Below are 21924 nucleotides of genomic sequence, written 5' to 3'. Positions count from 1 at the left end.
TTCTCTACCGTAACATCTCTAGGTGTAGAAGGGGTTCTCTACCATAAGATCTCTAGGTGTAGGAGGGGTTCTCTACCGTAACACCTCTAGGTGTAGAAGGGGTTCTCTACCGTAACACCTCTAGGTGTAGAAGGGGTTCTCTACCGTAACACCTCGAGGTGTAGAAGGGGTTCTCTACCGTAACATCTCTAGGTGTAGAAGGGGTTCTCTACCGTAACATCTCTAGGTGTAGAAGGGGTTCTCTACCGTAAGATCTCTAGGTGTAGAAGGGGTTCTCTACCGTAACATCTTCAGATGTAGAAGGGGTTCTCTACCGTAACATCTCTGGATGTAGAAGGGGTTCTCTACCGTAACATCTCTAGGTGTAGAAGGGGCTCTCTACCGTAAGATCTCTAGTTGCAGAAGGGGTTCTCTACCGTAAGATCTTTAGATGTAGAAGGGGTTCTCTACCGTAACACCTCTAGGTGTAGAAGGGGTTCTCTACCGTAACACCTCAAGGTGTAGAAGGGGTTCTCTACCGTAACACCTCAAGGTGTAGAAGGGGTTCTCTACCGTAACATCTCTAGGTGTAGAAGGGGTTCTCTACCGTAACATCTCTAGGTGTAGAAGGGGTTCTCTACCATAAGATCTCTAGGTGTAGAAGGGGTTCTCTACCGTAACATCTTCAGATGTAGAAGGGGTTCTCTACCGTAACATCTCTGGATGTAGAAGGGGCTCTCTACCGTAAGATCTCTAGTTGCAGAAGGGGTTCTCTACCGTAAGATCTTTAGATGTAGAAGGGGTTCTCTACCGTAACATCTCTAGGTGTAGAAGGGGTTCTCTACCGTAACATCTCTAGGTGTAGAAGGGGCTCTCTACCGTAAGATCTCTAGTTGCAGAAGGGGTTCTCTACCGTAAGATCTTTAGATGTAGAAGGGGTTCTCTACCGTAACATCTCTAGGTGTAGAAGGGGTTCTCTACCGTAACATCTCTAGGTGTAGAAGGGGTTCTCTACCGTAACATCTCTAGGTGTAGAAGGGGTTCTCTACCGTAACACCTCTAGGTGTAGAAGGGGTTCTCTACCGTAACACCTCTAGGTGTAGAAGGGGTTCTCTACCGTAACACCTCTAGGTGTAGAAGGGGTTCTCTACCGTAACACCTCTAGGTGTAGAAGGGGTTCTCTACCGTAACACCTCTAGGTGTAGAAGGGGTTCTCTACCGTAACACCTCTAGGTGTAGAAGGGGTTCTCTACCGTAACATCTCTAGGTGTAGAAGGGGTTCTCTACCGTAACATCTTTAGATGTAGAAGGGGTTCTCTACCGTAACATCTCTAGGTGTAGAAGGGGTTCTCTACCGTAACATCTCTAGGTGTAGAAGGGGTTCTCTACCGTAACATCTCTAGGTGTAGAAGGGGTTGTCTACCGTAACATCTCTAGGTGTAGAAGGGGTTCTCTACAGTAACATCTCTAGGTGTAGAAGGGGTTCTCTACCGTAACACCTCTAGGTGTAGAAGGGGTTCTCTACCGTAACACCTCTAGGTGTAGAAGGGGTTCTCTACCGTAACACCTCTAGGTGTAGAAGGGGTTCTCTACCGTAACATCTCTAGGTGTAGAAGGGGTTCTCTACCGTAACATCTTTAGATGTAGAAGGGGTTCTCTACCGTAACATCTCTAGGTGTAGAAGGGGTTCTCTACCGTAACATCTCTAGGTGTAGAAGGGGTTCTCTACCGTAACATCTCTAGGTGTAGAAGGGGTTGTCTACCGTAACATCTCTAGGTGTAGAAGGGGTTCTCTACAGTAACATCTCTAGGTGTAGAAGGGGTTCTCTACCGTAACACCTCTAGGTGTAGAAGGGGTTCTCTACCGTAACACCTCTAGGTGTAGAAGGGGTTCTCTACCGTAACACCTCTAGGTGTGGAAGAAGATCTGTAGCCTCCTAGAAGAGCCGATGTTGGTACTCCACCTAAAGTGTGAATGCGATTGGGTGGCAATGTCAGGATTACAAAGATACTTTATAGTTTGATGATCCATGGGTCGGCCAATAATGATTTTGGGGTATGAAAGAAGCTGTTTGAGGCTCACAGAAGAGTCATAGACATAAGATGGCATTTGGTTTGCACATAAACATGAGCGCTCAGATTGCCCCGTTATACTGTCTGTGGGGGATGGAGCGATGGTGGCCACACGCCGCCAGTGTCGTTTCATCTTCAGGAAACAGTAGAGATCAGACCGGGATTTCAGGGACTTTATTTCCTCTGAGATCTCTTCTCTGAGGATGTGATATTGTTGCCTGATCCTGCTAAATCTGGCTGGGCTGCTTCTCAATCCTCATTCCTTGATGTGTTTTCATTGATTGACAAGAAATGAATTCGGTATAAGAATTGGGGTCACAGGTATAGATGGGGTTTGGGGGATGTCATGGGTTTTCTTGGGTGTATCCCAGAATCTTGTTACTCGGGTGTTAACTTTACTTTTGTGGGTATAACATTGACCTTGGATAAGATTTTGGGGGAATTTGGTAGTTGTTTTGTGTTGATATCATTACTTTTACCATGACCCATACAGCCATGGCCAGCATAGTGTGTATTATGCTGCCGATGGCAGATCTTGGTAAGAGTTGATGTCTGATGAGTTCTGTCTCTTCCCATGTTTCGGTGTCTGTACTTGTCTCTGGAATTTTGACTTATCACACAGCGGTTTTTGTATAATGCTCCTTTTATGTTTTCTGGCTGTCCAGGAAAAGAAGTCTGTACTTTGATTTTTATACCAGGTACCCTGGTTTTGTTTCTTCTCTGTTTCTTATCGGAACTTCACGTCTAACCTTTTGTGTCTGTGAACTTCTAACCCTAAATGTAAATTTCCCTCTACATCAAAAGCATGCAATGGTCCCAGCCTTCCCATGGATCTTTCTGGGAAAGGCAATATTTCAGCCCTGGCAGCTTCTACTCCATCATATCCTTGAGGTAGAGGAGGAGACCCTGAGCCAGCACAGCCCTTCAACACTCCTGGAACACATTGCCATAAACATACAGACAGGACACCTATAGAGTTCACTATGAGAAGGTTCAATCTGAAGAGCTAATTCAATAAAAAGGTATTAAAAATTAAGGGCGTTCCATAGAGTGGGGAAAACACAGGTCACGCTGATATCTCAGCACTGAAGTCACAGAGCCAAGCAAAGGTCAACCATTTCCAAGTCTGAACATTGGGGGGGACATTGCTGCCCCTCAAAAAGAAACGCAAAGAAGAGGGTTGTAGAAGCCGCCAGAACAAAAAGGGCAGATGATTGGTTGTAGGGTCTGCCAAAATGTAAAGGGCAGATGATGGGTTGTAGGAGCCGCCAGAATGAAAAGGGCAGATGATGGGTTGTAGGAGCCGGCAGAATGATAAGAGTAGATGATGGGTTGTAGGAGCCGCCAGAATGAAAAGGGCAGATGATGGGTTGTAGGAACATCTGGAATGAAAAGGGCAGATGATGGGTTGTTGGAACATCTGGAATGAAAAGGGCAGATGATGGGTTGTAGGAACATCTGGAATGAAAAGGGCAGATGATGGGTTGTAGGAACCGCCAGAAACACTAGTGGAGGTTTACTGAATTCAGTCCAACAGATATAAACTCATATTAAATCCCAGCCTCAGCCATGTTTTTGATTTCTTTTGGATGGAGGGGATAAAGGACCCCATTGGGAGATTTATGATCTCAAAAAGAGGTAGACATGGGCACCAACAAAAACCCTTTCCCACCCCATTCAGAAAAGATGCCGTCTATCCTTCCTTTCTAGAGAATTCCCCTACTTTTTTGTCGTGAGAACTGTAAGTAAAGGGAATTGTATTTAGCAACAAAAAATGTAATAAGGTTTATCATCCGTTACGGCTTTATTCTATTTTGGTTTTGAATTTTCTGTTGTCTGTTTTCTTGGTTATTTGGGTCAGTTTTTTACACTTTTTTTTTGGATCTTGGAAGCCTTCCCCTTTGATTTATAATCACGGCCTTATTTTACCAGTCTGGTGTCCCTTTCTTCTGCATACTGGTGACCTCTTTGTCTTCTGTCTGAGAAGTTCCGATGTATAGAGTCAATGTTCTCCACTATAGCAAAATATGCAGGCAACTCGATTGCTTCTTCTTAAATCTTTATTGAGCGGCATCTAAAATGCTAACATGTTTCGGCCGTAGCTATGAGGAAGGCGCTGTCAGCGTCTTAGATGTCGCACTGCTGTTAGTGCTCAATAAAGATTTAAGAAGAAGAAATCGAGTTTCTGGAATTTTTAGCTATTTTGATGTTTATGAGACACAACAAGCCTGAGAACTGTTATTCAGCTCATCATTCTACAATCATGCTTGTAGAGCTTGGGTGAGTTTTTGTCTACATTATAAAGTTCTCTACTGTCCTTCATCCCGCCGACGCTAACCTTTTCCAACCATCCGCACCACTCTGTCTCCTATCAGTGAGTTATCTGTAGATCTTCCAGAAGTAGCTATCATCAAGGAAATCCTCCATTTATACAAGAGCGACTGATTTAGATCGTTTCCATTTATAACCTTCTAAATGTGGTAGGCCAGCTCTTTGCCATGAATGAAGTGACTCATTACGAACCTTTAAAGACTAAAAAATGGGTTTCCAAACACTGTTTAAATCCACCCATGAATCCCTCAGATACCTATAGTAGATGCTCCGATACAGGATAATGAAGTAATCCTACTGCTAGGTGATGGGGAACGGAATAGGAATATTTCCAGTTCATAATGTTTGACCGGTGATGAGGACCAGTTGAGGATTCCCCCACTTTACATGACTCAGTCACCTCCTAGGTTTTCTATCGGTGATCTTTCTCGATGTACTTCCTGTGTCTGTGGTCACTAATTGATTGGAATCTTCTAGTTTCCTTCCATTCCTTTTCTGTGCTGGGTGACTCCTGGTCCTCCTGTTTGTGTTCTGTGATAGTAATGTAGATATGACTTTCCTCCTGTGATAAATATCAAACTTTAGTTTAATGATTTTTATGGCATGAAGATTCATTATAGTGTCTCTGTTACCTATCTCTTCTTGGATCTTCACAAGATCCTTTTGTTTAATTGGAGAAAATATTCTGTAGATCCATGTGCATGACTAGAGGAGAGCTTCTGAAGATCCATGTGTCTGATTACAAGAGATCTTGTGTAAGTAATTTTACCTGAATGGAACAGATCACGGAGATTGAGTGTGACTGTTGAAAATCTTCTAACGATCCTTGTGTCTGAGTAGAAGAGATCGTGGAGATCCTTGAATCTGAATAGAAGAGATCTTGGAGATCCTTGTGTCTGAGTGGAAGAGATCGTGGAGATCCTTGAATCTGAATAGAAGAGATCTTGGAGATCCTTGTGTCTGAGTAGAAGAGATCGTGGAGATCCTTGAATCTGAATAGAAGAGATCTTGGAGATCCTTGTGTCTGAGTGGAAGAGATTGTGGAGATCCTTGAATCTGAATAGAAGAGATCTTAGGAGATCCTTGAATCTGAATAGAAGAGATCTTGGAGATCCAAATTGCAGAAGATCTTGTTCCTCAGGCCGCGTACACATGCGGGGACTGTTCGCCCAACTTTGTCCGCTGAACAGTGTTTCAGCGGACAGTCCGCTCGTGTGTGGGCTTCAGCGGACAGTTTCAGCGGACAGTCTGACGAACAAAGTTTTTCGGAATTTCCGTAAGACAGTCCGCTGAAACTTGGTTTCAGCGGACAGTCCGCTCGTGTGTAGGCTTGTTCGACAAACTAAGTTTCGCGCATGCTCAGAAAGGATTTACACGGCGAAGGTTGCATTGCAGTGTATTGGACGTCGAATTTCTCGTCCCGTCGTACGTGCCGTTCACGTCATCGCGCACGCTTTCAGCGGACTGTTCGTTCATCGTGTGTGGTCAAGTCCGTTCATGCAAATTTTGAGCGGACTGTTTGTCGGATTGTTTGACGAACAAAGTTGGGCGAACAGTCCGCCCGTGTGTAAGCGGGCTTAGTCCATATTCTCTGGTGTATCACTTTTGCACGTTTTGTTAATAAGTATTTTTGTGAAGCTTCTTCCATCTAGTAGTTCCTGATTTTGTAGATTGAATCGGAAGATCTCCTGGGCTCTGCTTCATATTTTTGTAGGGGAATATATGTCTATTTCAGAGCAAATTGCACCATTTCAGTAACCATTGAATTTTATGATTTTGGGATGCTTGATTTGGAAAGAGGGGAAAAGCTCCAATGAATGTATTACCAGAGCCAGGGCAGAGAGGTAGATACAACAGACTGAAGGACACAAACCTTGTGAAATAAAAGTAAAATTTAATAGCAAAGTCAAATATATCAAACGCTCATTGCAGGCAATACAAGGATACAGCAGCAGTGCAAAGCCAACAAAAGTATCCACAGTATGGGGCCTGCAGAGAGATGGAAATGTGCAACGTCTGAGGATTTCCCAGATGAGCATTTGATTAATCCGCTTACTGTATGTGGTTTTAGGTAATTTGCTATTAAAATCCACTTTTAATGTGTGGGGCTTGCGTCCTTCTCTCTCCCAGCGCTGGACCTTCCCTGATCTCCAGGACCTGCCAGACCAAGTGGATTTCACATCCTCTTCATCACCTCTGGATCCCATGTGGGCTCTGATGGGTTAAACATTCATTAATTGAATTTATTGTCAGAGGCATAGATGAGAAGGTTGGGATCCAGACAGTTAGTGATGCTTGAATGCAGTCTGGTGGAAGGAAGGACTTCCATATGTATATTCTGTATATATTGTATTATGTAGATGAGAGATAATCATGAACTCTATAGAGGAGAATCCTGACGCTCCTCCTTATGTTCTGCACTAAAACATGAAGGTGAAAATATTGGTTGACTGTGTCCTCCACAAGGGATAGATGAATATCGGGTGACTGTGTCCTCCACAAGGGATAGATGAATATCGGGTGACTGTGTCCTCCACAAGGGATAGATGAATATCGGGTGACTGTGTCCTCCACAAGAGATAGATGAATATCGGGTGACTGTGTCCTCCACAAAGGATAGATGAATATCGGGTGACTGTGTCCTCCACAAGGGATAGATGAATATTGGGTGACTGTCCTCCACAAAGGATAGATGAATATCGGGTGACTGTGTCCTCCACAAGGGATAGATGAATATCGGGTGACTGTGTCCTCCACAAAGGATAGATGAATATTGGGTGACTGTGTCCTCCACAAGAGATAGATGAATATCGGGTGACTGTGTCCTCCACAAAGGATAGATGAATATTGGGTGACTGTGTCCTCCACAAAGGATAGATGAATATTGGGTGACTGTGTCCTCCACAAGGAATAGATGAATATTGGGTGACTGTGTCCTCCACAAGAGATAGATGAATATTGGGTGACTGTGTCCTCCACAAGGAATAGATGAATATCGGGTGACTGTGTCCTCCACAAGGGATAGATGAATATTGGGTGACTGTGTCCTCCACAAAGGATAGATGAATATCGGGTGACTGTGTCCTCCACAAGAGATAGATAAATATCGGGTGACTGTGTCCTCCACAAAGGATAGATGAATATCGGGTGACTGTGTCCTCCACAATAGATAGATGAATATTGGGTGACTGTGTCCTCCACAAGGGATAGATGAATATTGGGTGACTGTGTCCTCCACAAGGAATAGATGAATATTGGGTGACTGTGTCCTCCACAAGAGATAGATGAATATTGGGTGACTGTCCTCCACAAGAGATAGATGAATATTGGGTGACTGTGTCCTCCACAAGGAATAGATGAATATCGGGTGACTGTGTCCTCCACAAGGAATAGATGAATATTGGGTGACTGTGTCCTCCACAAGGAATAGATGAATATTGGGTGACTGTGTCCTCCACAAGGAATAGATGAATATCGGGTGACTGTGTCCTCCACAAGGGATAGATGAATATTGGGTGACTGTGTCCTCCACAAGGGATAGATGAATATCGGGTGACTGTGTCCTCCACAAGGGATAGATGAATATCGGGTGACTGTGTCCTCCACAAAGGATAGATGAATATCGGGTGACTGTGTCCTCCACAAGGAATAGATGAATATCGGGTGACTGTGTCCTCCACAAGGGATAGATGAATATCGGGTGACTGTGTCCTCCACAAGGGATAGATGAATATCGGGTGACTGTGTCCTCCACAAAGGATAGATGAATATCGGGTGACTGTGTCCTCCACAAGGGATAGATGAATATCGGGTGACTGTGTCCTCCACAAGGGATAGATGAATATTGGGTGACTGTGTCCTCCACAAGGGATAGATGAATATCGGGTGACTGTGTCCTCCACAAGGAATAGATGAATATCGGGTGACTGTGTTATCTACTAGTAGACATATATTGGGCGTCCCAGCTCTCATTTGTATAATGTTTTGCTGGGTTGATTAATGTGCTATAATTCCATTGTTACCATTTCATCTGAAACATTCCCCACTGGTGGAAGTCATGAACAAAACACACCAAACTGGAAAGAAGAATGCATTGTGTGAGGATGTAACAGAATTGTCAGAGTTGGGCGTTTTTTATATTAAATAACTTTATAACTGAATGAATAAACGTGCTAAAAAAAATCACATCACATCACATTACAGCTCCCCCTTCATATCAGTGGTCCTTTCTTCATATCGGAGCCCCCTTCACAAACTTCAGAGGTCCTCTCTTCACATTAGATACCGTTATCCCATCAGTGTCCTGAGTCCCCATCCTACCATACAATCTACATGAGAGTGTTAGTGTGACACATGGTGGGAGGTGGGACAGATCTAGGAAGGGGGTCTTCCTTCTTCTAAATGCTGGTGTGACCCTGGGTGCCGCCAACCTGGATCAGCAGCATGCGTTTCCATGGTGTGGTCAAGCTGGTCACCAGTTTTAGTAAATTTCCCCTCACTTGTGCTAGATAAGCCTAAGAATTGAATATTACTGAAGAGAAACCCATTTTTTTTAAAAGAAAAAATGTGAATGTTCCTCAGCAATGCCGGAGCAACATTGTCTGTTATGATGACACAAACATACATTACACGTATGCATACAATGTATGTATGTGATTATATGTATGTAAATATATAGGGAGGGTATTATGTTCACAAAAATAAAAACCTCGCCACAGCCATGAAGTATAGTAGGGGGAGGGTAATGGTGCTTCAAGACAGCATGATTGATAGGCCAATCAATTCAGAGTACTAACAAGATATTCTATAATGTTAGGACATCTGAAGTCTAGAACTGTAGAGAAGTTGGGTCATTCATCATGAAAACCATCCCAGGAGCAAATAAGCAACCCAGAGGGGATGGTTTATGGTTATGTAGATAAAGATTACGTGACATTTTAATGCCTTGTGTGCGGAAGTGTTGAAAAATCATAAGAATTCCCTAAACCTTTACTAAGTCCTCTGCTGAACACATATTCCTTGTTTGGCCCTTTATCTCCATCATTGGTGGACTGGCATCTGAATGGCAGAAAAACATTTTCACCAGAGGACCCGGACTTTTCCATTAGCAATATTTCTGCTACCTGTACTATGCTTGCTTGCTTGCTTGCTTGCTTGCTTCAGAATTCATCAAAAAAAGTGTTAATACATTCTTCTAATAGTTACTATACTATTTTCTTTTATTGTCTTCTTCAATTTCCTATTCTCCTTCAGTTTCTCTTCTGCCACCTCTCCTGTTATTATTCATATTCTCCTCTTCTATCTCCTCTTCTCCCATTACTCCAACTGCAATTATGTATCCTCCTCCATCTCCTCTGCTCTCTCTTCTTCTGCCTCGTATTCATGTGTCTCCTCCAGCTCTTCTTCTCCCACCTCTCATCTATTTCATGTGTCCTTCTCCATCTCTTCTTTTCCCACCTCTCATCTATTTCATGTGTCATCCTCCCTGTCTTCTCATACCTAATCCATGTGTTCTCCTCCATCTCTTCTTTTCCCACCTCTCATCTATTTCATGTGTCATCCTCCCTGTCTTCTCATACCTAATCCATGTGTCCTTCTCCATCTCTTCTTTTCCCTCCTCTCATCTATTTCATGTGTCATCCTCCCTGTCTTCTCATACCTAATCCATGTGTTCTCCTCCATCTCTTCTTTTCCTACCTCTCATCCAATCCATTGCTTCTTCTCCCACCTCTCATCTAATCCATGTGTCTCCTCCAGCTCTTCTTTTCCCTCCTCTCATCTATTTCATGTGTCTCTTATATCTCTTCTTCTCCCGCCTTTCATCTAATCCATGTGTCCTTCTCCATCCCTTATTTTCCCACCTCTCTAATCCATGTGTCCTCCTCCATCTCTTCTTCTCCCGCCTCTCATCTAATCCATGTGTCCTCCTCCATCGCTTCTTCTCCCACCTCTCATCTAATCCATGTGTCCTCCTCCATCTCTTCTTCTCCCACCTCTCATCTAATCCATGTGTCCTCCTCCATCTCTTCTTCTCCCACCTCTCATCTAATCCATGTGTCCTCCTCCATCGCTTCTTCTCCCACCTCTCATCTAATCCATGTGTCCTCCTCCATCTCTTCTTCTCCCACCTCTCATCTAATCCATGTGTCCTCCTCCATCGCTTCTTCTCCTACCTAATCCATGTGTCCTCCTCCATCGCTTCTTCTCCCACCTCTCATCTAATCCATGTGTCCTCCTCCATCTCTTCATCTCCCACCTCTCATCTAATCCATGTGTCCTCCTCCATCGCTTCTTCTCCCACCTCTCATCTAATCCATCACTTCTTCTCCCACCTCTCATCTAATCCATGTGTCCTCCTCCATCGCTTCTTTTCCTACCTCTCATCTAATCCATGTGTCCTCCTTCATCTCTTCTTTTCCTACCTCTCATCTAATCCATGTGTCCTCCTCCATCTCTTCTTTTCCTACCTCTCATCCAATCCATCGCTTCTTCTCCCACCTCTCATCCAATCCATGTGTCCTCCTCCATCACTTCTTCTCCCACCTCTCATCTAATCCATGTGTCCTCCTCCATCTCTTCTCCCACCTCTCATCTAATCCATGTGTCCTCCTCCATCGCTTCTTCTCCCACCTCTCATCTAATCCATGTGTCTTCCTCCATCTCTTCTTCTCCCACCTCTCATCCAATCCATCACTTCTTCTCCCACCTCTCATCTAATCCATGTGTTCTCCTCCATCGCTTCTTCTCCCACCTCTCATCTAATCCATCACTTCTTCTCCCACCTCTCATCTAATCCATGTGTCCTCCTCCATCGCTTCATCTCCCACCTCTCATCTAATCCATGTGTCTTCCTCCATCTCTTCTTCTCCCACCTCTCATCCAATCCATCACTTCTTCTCCCACCTCTCATCTAATCCATGTGTCCTCCTCCATCGCTTCATCTCCCACCTCTCATCTAATCCATGTGTCTTCCTCCATCTCTTCTTCTCCCACCTCTCATCCAATCCATGTTTACTCCTCCATCGCTTCTTCTCCCACCTCTCATCTAATCCATGTGCCCTCCTCCATCGCTTCTTCTCCCACCTCTCATCTAATCCATGTGTCCTCCTCCATCACTTCTTCTCCCACCTCTCATCTAATCCATGTGTCCTCCTCCATCGCTTCTTCTCCCACCTCTCATCCAATCCATGTGTCCTCCTCCATCGCTTCTTCTCCCACCTCTCATCTAATCCATGTGTCCTCCTCCATCGCTTCTTCTTCCACCTCTCATCTAATCCATGTGTCCTCCTCCATCGCTTCTTCTCCCACCTCTCATCTAATCCATGTGTCCTCCTCCATCGCTTCTTCTCCCACCTCTCATCTAATCCATGTGTCCTCCTCCATCTCTTCTTCTCCCACCTGTCATCTAATCCATGTGTCCTCCTCCATCTCTTCTTCTCCCACTTCTCATCTAATCCATGTGTCCTCCTCCATCGCTTCTTTTCCTACCTCTCATCTAATCCATGTGTCCTCCATCTCTTCTTCTCCCACCTCTCATCTAATCCATGTGTCCTCCTCCATCGCTTCTTCTCCCACCTCTCATCTAATCCATGTGTCCTCCTCGATCACTTCTTCTCCCACCTCTCATCTAATCCATGTGTCCTCCTCGATCACTTCTTCTCCCACCTCTCATCTAATCCATGTGTCCTCCTCGATCACTTCTTCTCCCACCTCTCATCTAATCCATGTGTCCTCCTCCATCTCTTCTTCTCCCACCTCTCATCCAATCCATCACTTCTTCTCCCACCTCTCATCTAATCCATGTGTCCTCCTCCATCACTTCTTCTCCCACCTCTCATCCAATCCATGTGTCCTCCTCCATCTCTTCTCCCACCTCTCATCTAATCCATGTGTCCTCCTCCATCTCTTCTCCCACCTCTCATCTAATCCATGTGTCCTCCTCCATCTCTTCTTCTCCCACCTGTCATCTAATCCATGTGTCCTCCTCCATCTCTTCTTCTCCCACCTCTCATCTAATCCATGTGTCCTCCTCCATCGCTTCTTTTCCTACCTCTCATCTAATCCATGTGTCCTCCATCTCTTCTTCTCCCACCTCTCATCTAATCCATGTGTCCTCCTCCATCGCTTCTTCTCCCACCTCTCATCTAATCCATGTGTCCTCCTCCATCGCTTCTTCTCCCACCTCTCATCTAATCCATGTGTCCTCCTCGATCACTTCTTCTCCCACCTCTCATCTAATCCATGTGTCCTCCTCGATCACTTCTTCTCCCACCTCTCATCTAATCCATGTGTCCTCCTCCATCACTTCTTCTCCCACCTCTTATCCAATCCATGTGTCCTCCTCCATCTCTTCTTCTCCCACCTCTCATCCAATCCATCACTTCTTCTCCCACCTCTCATCTAATCCATGTGTCCTCCTCCATCACTTCTTCTCCCACCTCTCATCCAATCCATGTGTCCTCCTCCATCTCTTCTCCCACCTCTCATCTAATCCATGTGTCCTCCTCCATCTCTTCTTCTTCCACCTCTCATTTAAAGAGGAAGTAAGCTCTCCCACTCTGATGCTTCTTTTCATTTAGTCCATTATAATAATTAATTATCAAACTATAGCCACTGTAATCCAGCCCAAATCACATATTACTTACTGTTTAAAGAAACTTAAAAAAAAACTTTTTTCCAGGGGTTAGGCAGCACCATCTTAAGTATTGTTTTCTGAGTCCACAGTGGAGTGTATTTCCTCCCTTACATTGAGCACTTCCTGTACTGTTAACCAAGCCTCCTTCTCAATCCAACGTTTCTATGGCAACCCTGTTCATAGCTGACTTGTTTTATTTCATAGTATTTACTCGTGTGGATTATCTAGTGTTTGCCTTTGTCCGTTTTATCAGCTTCAGATGATAAGACTGCAGTAATGCTGTCCGATGCCCTGCTTTACACTGCATGTGATGTCACATGGTCACATGGGGTGTACTAGGATGCTCTGAATGATTCTGAAGTCTCCTGGGATTTCAGTGTTGTGTGCAGTAGGAATCCTGATAATATATAAAGTACACAGAGTGTGCTGTAAATCAGGGGAGATCTGGGCATGCTCAGTGACGTCATTCTAAAGAACAAAAAGGATTGCAACAATACTAAGCAAGTAAGGAGATATCTACAAGCCATGTTCATTAGGGTTTTTTATGCTGATTTACATGGGACAAAGTTGTGGGGGAGAGTTTACAACCACTTTAATCCATGTGTCCTCCTCCATCTCTTCTTCTCCCACCTCTCATTTAATCCATGTGTCCTCCTCCATCTCTTCTACTCCTACCTAATCCATGTGTCCTCCTCCATCTCTTCTTCTCCTACCTAATCCATGTGTCCTCCTCCATCTCTTCTTCTCCCACCTCTCATTTAATCCATGTGTCCTCCTCCATCTCTTCTTCTCCCACCTCTCATTTAATCCATGTGTCCTCCTCCATCTCTTCTACTCCTACCTAATCCATGTGTCCTCCTCCATCTCTTCTTCTCCCACCTCTCATTTAATCCATGTGTCCTCCTCCATCTCTTCTACTCCTACCTAATCCATGTGTCCTCCTCCATCTCTTCTTCTCCTACCTAATCCATGTGTCCTCCTCCATCTCTTCTTCTCCCACCTCTCATTTAATCCATGTGTCCTCCTCCATCTCTTCTTCTCCCACCTCTCATTTAATCCATGTGTCCTCCTCCATCTCTTCTACTCCTACCTAATCCATGTGTCCTCCTCCATCTCTTCTTCTCCCACCTCTCATTTAATCCATGTGTCCTTCTCCATCTCTTCTTCTCCTACCTAATCCATGTGTCCTCCTCCATCTCTTCTACTCCTACCTAATCCATGTGTCCTCCTCCATCTCTTCTACTCCTACCTAATCCATGTGTCCTCCTCCATCTCTTCTTCTCCCACCTCTCATTTAATCCATGTGTCCTCCTCCATCTCTTCTTCTCCCACCTGTCATCTAATCCAAGTGTCCTCCTCCATCTCTTCTTCTCCTACCTAATCCATGTGTCCTCCTCCATCTCTTCTTCTCCTACCTAATCCATGTGTCCTCCTCCATCTCTTCTTCTCCTACCTAATCCATGTGTCCTCCTCCATCTCTTCTCCTGGTAATTAGCTGTGCTCCTCAATCCCCTCTTCCCCGATCTCTATTCCTACTATCCATGTGTTCTCCTCCATTATCCATCTGTCCTCCTCCTCTTCTTACTATTATTCAAGTGTCCTTCTCCACCCCCTCTTCTTCCACCATTTCTGCTACTCCCACATCTTCTACTTCATCACCGGTTACCATTTCCCCTTTGCTGTTTTCTCCGCTATCTCGTCTCTGCTTGTTTTATGTGTCCTTCTCCATTACTTCCACCTCTCATCTATTTCATGTGTCCTCCTCCATCTCTTCTTCTGTTCTGTTATTCATAGGTCCTAATCAATCTTCTCCCGCCACTCATCCTATTATCAATGTGTCCTTCATATACTTTTCTTTCTAGTCTCCTGTTATTCATGTGCCCTCCTTCACTTGCTATTCTCCCATCGCTCTTTTCACAAGGCCTCCTCCATCATGTTTTCATCCATCTCCTCTCCTTGTATTATTAATGTGTCCTTGTCCATCTCAGGTTCTGCCAACTCTACTTCTGTTATCCATTTGTCATCCTTTATCTCCTCTGTTCTCACCTCCCCTTCTGTTTCCTCAATTGCCCTCCTCCATCTTCTCTGTTCTCACCTCCCCTTCTGTTTCCTCAATTGCCCTCCTCCATCTTCTCTGTTCCCATCTCTCCTTCTGTTTCCTCAATTGCCCTCCTCCATCCTCTCTGTTCCCATCTCTCCTTCTGTTCCCACCTCTGCCTCTGTTTCCTCATTGGTCCTCCTCCATCTGCTTTTTTCTCACCTCTCCTGTTTTCTCCTCTGTTTCCACTTCTTCTGTTTCTCCATTGGTCTTCATTTTTCTCCTCTTTTCCCACCACTCCTTTTGTTTCCTCTTTGGTCCTCCTCCATCTCTTCTGTTCTCACCCATCCTTTACTTTCCTCTTTGGTCCTCCTCCATCTCCTCTGTTCTCACCCATCCTTTACTTTCCTCATTGGTCCTCCTCCATCTCTTCTGTTCTCATCCATCCTTTACTTTCCTCATTGGTCCTCCTCCATCTCCTCACTTATTTTTTATGTGTTCTTCTCAATGTCGTTCTATTCCTCGGCTGAGCTTTATTTTTTTTGTGTTATTCTATTATTTATTTTCACATCTCTACTTTACTTCTTAAATTTTCTATTTCGGTGTCTTTTCTTCTCCTCTTCCCCTTTTCTCAGTGCTGAAGAAGATTCTTGCCAGAAGTTTGTTCCTTTTATTGGGGTGAGTCCTCTTTACACAGAAACAAACATTTGATGTTTAGCCAACAAATTTGAATTATGATTAAAATGTATTATTCTATAATTATATATTATTTTAAAAAAAAAATCTTTTATGGTGACAATCTTCTTATTCATTTGAGTTGCAAAATTCCCATCACATAAACAATGTGTTCTTCTCTAATCCTGTAGACTGGCTGAGATTATCTCAGGTCCACACTCCGGAGTTCTAGACGTTGAAGGGGTTTGAGTGATCAGCTGACATACAGAGCATCCGGAAAGTATTCACAGTGCTTCACTTTTTCCACATTTTGTTTAGTTACAGGCTTATTACTAAATGGATTAAATTATTTAAATTAAAGATTAAATTATTTATTTTCCTCAAAATTCTACAAACCATCCCCCATAATGACAATTTCAAAGAAGCTCAATACTTTGGTGAAGCTCCTTTGGCCTCCAGTCTTGGTGAGTATGATGTATGATGCTACAAGCTCGGCACACCTATTTTTGGGCAGTTTCTCCCGTTCTTCTTTGCAGGACCTCTCAAGCTCCATCAGGTTGGATGGGGAGGGTCAGTGTACAGCCATTTTCAGATGTCTCCTTAGATGTTCAATCAGGTTCAAGTCTGGGTTCTGGCTGGACCACTCAAGGACATTCACAGAGTTCTCCCCTGGCCACTTCTTTGTTATCTTGGCTGTGTGCTTAGGGTCGTTGTCCTGTTGGAAGATGAATCTTCGCCCCAGTATGAGGTCCAGATCGCTCTGGAGCAGGTTTCATCAAGGATGTCTCTGTACATTGCTACATTCATCTTTCCCTCCATCCTGACTAGTCTCCCAGTTCCTGCCACTAAAATACTTCCCCACAGCATAATGCTGCCACCACCATGCCTCACAGTAGGGATGGTATTGGCCAGGTGATGAGCGGTGCCTGGTTTCCTCCAGACATGACGCTTGCCATTCAGGCCAAAGAGATCAACCTTTTATAGAATTTTTGTTTCTCATGGTCTGAGTCCTTCAGGTGCCTTTTACTGAGGAGTGGCTTCCGTCTGGCCACTCTACCATACAGGCCTGATTGGTGGAGAGCTGCAGAGATGGTTGTTTTTCTGGAAGTTTCTCCTCTCTCCACAGAGAAATGCTGAAGCTCTGTCAGAGTGACCATCGGGTTCTTGGTCACCCCCCCCTGACTAAGGCCCCCCTCCCCCCCCCCCCCGATTGCTCAGTTTGGCCGGGCGGCCGCTCTAGGAAGAGTCCTGGTGGTTCCAAACTTCTTCCATTTATGGATGATGGAGACCACTGTGCTCATTGGGACCTTCAATGCTTCAGAAATGTTTCTGTATCCTTCCCCCGATCTGTGCCTCCATACAATACTGTCTCCAAGGTCTACAGACAATTCCTTGGTCTTCATGGCTTGGATTGTGCTCTGACATGCACTGTTACCTTTGGGACCTTCTATAGACAGATGTACGCCTTTCCAAATCATGTCCAATCACCTGACTCTACCACAGGTGGACTCCAATCAAGTTGTAGAAACATCTCAAGGAGGATCAGTGGAAACAGGAGGGACCTGAGATCAGTGCTGAGTGTCATGGGAGGAGCTTGTGATACATATGTACATGGGAGGAGCCTGTGATACTCGTGTACATGGAAGGAGTTTGTGATGGGAGGAGTCTGTGATATTTCTGTACATGGGAGGAGCCTGTGATACTTGTGCACATGGGAGGAGCCTGTGATACTTGTGCACACGAGAGGAGCCTGTGATACTTATGTACACGGGAGGAGTCTGTGATACTTATGTACACGGGAGGAGTCTGTGATACTTATGTACATGGGAGGAGCCTGTGATACTTATGTACATGGGAGGAGTCTGTGATACTTATGTACATGGGAGGAGCCAGTGATACTTATGTACACGGGAGGAGTCTGTGATACTTATGTACATGGGAGGAGCCTGTGATACTTATGTACACGGGAGGAGCCTATGATACTTATGTACATGGGAGGAGCCTGTGATACTTATGTACATGGGAGGAGTCTGTGATGGGAGGAGCCTGTGATACTTCTATACATGGGATTTTTTCCTTTTTTATTTTTAATAAATTTGCAAAGATTTCAATCAATCTTCTCTCTCGTTGTCATTATGGGGGATGTTTGTAGAATTTTGAGGAAAATAATGAATTGAATCCATTTTTAAATACGGCTGTAACATAACACAATGTAGAAAAAGTGAAGCCCTGTGAATACTTTCCGGATGGTCTGTATATTCCAAGCTTACCAAAAAAAGGGAGAGGTAGGGTCTAAATAATTGTACATTGATGCATTCTGAGTGAACGTTATCACAGAACGGTGGAATGTGACCTCTGATAATTTAGAATTGAAGAAGCTGAGGCTGTTAGAGCTGGATGAGGTCCTCCATTGCAATGTCTTCAGGTCGTTATCATAAAATACATCTAAAGAAGGACGAAGGCTCTTCACATTTTGGTGTTCGTTATATAGAATGAAATCCCATAAATGTGTTTAGAATAAAGCCATCTGTGGTCTTCTGGTGCTCCTCTCTTATATGACTGATCGCTCTGTGGCTTGTTGGTGTCCATAATGAGAAGTTTTGTCACATGGCCACTTGGTCATTGTCTTTTGTGGCCTTCATTACCAGGAACAAGCCATTTAGCCTCAGTACATATAACCAAATACCCCTCCGCTCCCAGTCCCAGCACAGGGTGTTGGCTCCCTAAGTAGTCCATCCTCTGCCCAGCATGCAGACATTATAGGAAAAAAAAAGGGAGGGGGTGCCACTCCAGAATAAAGGCCGAAGTTTACATTTTCTTCATACATCTGGAATAAAAGGCAAGATCAGCCAAGCCTTGGCCTGACTCTACAATCAAGCTCATTGCCGAGCGAAATGCGTCAGTGGCAGAGGTTCGGATGACCTGGTCTTCTACAACAAATGATTTATAAATGTACACACTGACTTTCACTCTGCAGCGGATCACCCCATCCCCCACACACACTTTTTTTTTTCTAGAAATGTGAGTTGTACAAATCTGCTACCATCTAGACTTGAGCTGGACTTTGTAACCGTTATTGCCAATCTCTACCCCAGTTACCAGACACGTTTAGCCATCTTTTTTACAGGAAGCTCCGACTAATTAAAATGAATACTCTGAATCTCAATAAATATATTGTAATATAATGACAACAGTCTTCTCTCCATCAGAATTCTTGCTCCTTCCATTCATCTCTCACCTCGTTTAGCCTGACCCCCATCAATCTCTCCTCCTCCTTCATGTCTTGAGCTCATCTGAGGGTGCCCACATGGACGATGATTGGGGGTCATCGCATTATACTGAAGTGACGCGTTTCTATCTAGATTAGACTGGGAAGACTCTTAGGAATATTGTCCCTGTACTGGCTCATTTGGGTCCTCAATATTCTACGTGGATGAGACCAGAAATATCCACCAAACTTGAAGGCAACCTGGTTTGTTCTAATAAAATTCTTGATTTTGGGAAGTGACCTGATAAAGATAGCAGTACCGGAGTATATTGACAGGCGTCCGTGCCGCTATTCATTACACAGATTCACTAGTACACTCCAGGCTTCACTATAGATGCATTCTCACTCTTACATTGAATGATGGTCCTGATGGTGTCTTGGTCTCACTGTACTGTTGTACTCCATCCATCCCCAAGTCACTGTGCCGTTTCCTCTCTATATGCTTCTGTGGTCTGTGTCCTGAAAATGAATATATGCTTGTCTTATATTGTCACAGATTGTGAAGGTTGGAATTGTGGAGCAACCACTGCCAGCTTCTGGTGAGTTTACAGACCACACAGGGTAAGGAATAGGTATAGCCCTGCCATCCAATGTATGCATACCTGGGGGTTCCATGACCATATGGAGGTATGGGGGCCACAAGTGAGGGTCCTGTAATGACTCCAATGTCCACAAGGCCTACACTATCTCACTATTCATATGTGCTCAAACCTTCACTGGTTCTTCTGCTTTCCGTAATGGAACGCTTGACTCAACTGACCTCACTACGTACCTTCCCAACATGGTGTCCATTACATGTTTATTGTATGATATTACACTGAAGGAGACCTATCGTGGGAACGATTGTTATTAGGGAAAGAAGACATCATTTGATTCTGCAGAGAGAATTCTCCATGTAAGTTACTTTGGTCTACAGATGAAGACTTTTCATGGTGTGAATGAGTTTGTGTTCTTCTTCTCTCTGCAGTGGATTCGGATGAGGCTTCTGTCTGCAGTCCATCACTCCTGAGTTCCTCTTCTTCTCCTGGAGCCAACACTTCTGTTACTAAAGAAGCCACCGGCACCCCTCCTCCATCACCCTCAGTCAGCAGTGGCCTGTCTAATGCCGGGTGAGAGGCTCTAAATTATGAGTAATGTCTCGTGCAGCACTGAGCTCTTCTGTCCGGGTTCTCTCTTCCCCAACACTGTCCTGGGGACATATACTGAATGGGACATATACTGCCACTAGAAAGACACACATGGGTCCCCCAAAAAATGATTTATTTATTATGGAAAATAACATTTTACAACCTGACATCGCCTCCTTCCACAGTTCTGCAACGTGACTGCTGACATAATGTACGTGACCATGGAGGCCTCCATATACTAATCTGCTTTTCTCTGTTTCTCTCTCCCATTGCTGTTGTTTCCTCCCCCCTCCATCGTTCCCTCTGTTGTTGGCGGTCTCAGGGCTTTGTCTTCAGGCCTAGAGGTGATGGGGCTCCAGGTGGATTACTGGCAGTGGCAGGGGGCAGATCGCAGGAAAGATGGAGACAGGAGAGACACAGCCACTAAAAACACAATAAAGGGGAATTTTCGGTCACTGCAAGTCAGTCGTCTCCCCCCACCCGGAGAAAACAACTTGCCACTCGGCATGGCCATGACCATTGTCACCCAGGAGAAGAACAAGAAAGGTGAGTGCTGGAAGATGTCCCTGTACCTTGTGAGCAGTCATTTCCTGTGTCCCGCCATGTGAAGCTCGTCATGTCCTCCCACGATCATCCATCAGATCTTCGCTGGTGATAAAGTTGTCCATACAGACGGAGGGGGTCTATGAAATACTATGGGAGGGGGTCTATGGAAAACTACGAAAAAGGAGTTGTGAGGGATCTATGGAATAAAAGGGGAAGGAGATGGGAGGGGTCTATACATATATTCCATAGACCCTCCCCCCCCCTTCATTTCACCTTTCACTGCTGCTTTCTCATCTATGGCGGGAGGGTTAAGCAACCCTGAACAACACGGTAGAGGAAAAATTGCCACACTTTTATTTTCAGATACATTTGCAAGGCCTCATTAAAAGTAATGAAGTCCTGAAGAGTGCAGGGCCAGGAGTAAGGCTGACCATAGATTACCCTTCTTTTCTCCAAGGAATCCTCCCTGCTGTGCGATTGTGTTCTGGCAGTAGGACTCCTCCACTCTCAGAATACTGATCAGCGCTGCAGCTCGTTCATAGAGAAGAATTTCCCAATATAACGTTCCACAGACGTTGATCTTTAGGTTAGGGTTAGCGTCAAAGATGGATCGAAATCCACCCAGTCCCGGCTGAACCAATCAAAGGTCAGTCCATCTATGGCCAGCTTTAGTAATTCAGAGTTCAGCAGCTTGTAGAGTTCAGTAATAAGTCACCCAGAATTCAAGGGTCAATAATAAATAAGGCAGAGTGCAAAGAACATGAGTAAGTAATGCAGGGGTCTAGAGTAGCATAAAGTGTACCGGGCAGCTCAGAGCTGTCACTGTGGCCCTTGGAAAGCACAGGGGCCCCACAAAAATCTCATTACACCCCCTTCCTAAGTCACTTTCATCATGGAGGAAAACCACCAGCCAGTGAGAGGAAAATCCTGGTGGGGATCAGATAAATGGCAGAACCTGTACCGGGTACCATTCAAAGCCGTCTCTTGTAATAAAGATTTTTTGAAAGGATCCCACAAGAGGGATTACAAGAGAACTGAGGCCAACCCACCATCCCCCACCGCCAAGTGCCATCCACAATCCTCTCCCCGAAGAATCCCCCAATTCTTTTACACAGATAACACATACCTAGAAATGTTCTCTTCCTTTTCCCTTACCCAGAATCCTCGTTTACCAACAATCCCTTCCCTCTGCTACCTTACCCATAATTCTCTGCTCTATTACCTTATTTTCAATCATCTCCCTTACCTAGAA

The 21924-nt window shown here is 44.6% G+C and overlaps 1 protein-coding gene across 5 annotated transcripts in view; it reads left to right on the top strand.

Moving 5' to 3' along the window:
* LOC143989352 (phosphofurin acidic cluster sorting protein 2-like) overlaps window positions 1–21924 on the top strand; it is a 134714-nt gene that overhangs the window by 112284 nt on the left and 506 nt on the right. For 3 of the 5 annotated variants that reach the window (XM_077489454.1, XM_077489453.1, XM_077489450.1), the window contains 5 exons: window positions 2718–2750; window positions 15692–15734; window positions 19496–19538; window positions 19967–20108; window positions 20449–20672. In XM_077489454.1, coding sequence (XP_077345580.1) covers window positions 2718–2750; window positions 15692–15734; window positions 19496–19538; window positions 19967–20108; window positions 20449–20672 — 485 coding nt within the window. The other 2 variants (XM_077489451.1, XM_077489455.1) reach the window with 2 other exon arrangements.

Source organism: Lithobates pipiens, unplaced genomic scaffold, assembly GCF_037356315.1.
Source record: "Lithobates pipiens isolate NorthernLeopardFrog02 unplaced genomic scaffold, aLitPip1_a1.2 Scaffold_18, whole genome shotgun sequence".
Lineage (NCBI taxonomy): Eukaryota > Metazoa > Chordata > Amphibia > Anura > Ranidae > Lithobates > Lithobates pipiens.
Note: the sequence above shows the minus strand (reverse complement) of the source record. Positions and strands in the feature narration are given on the sequence as shown.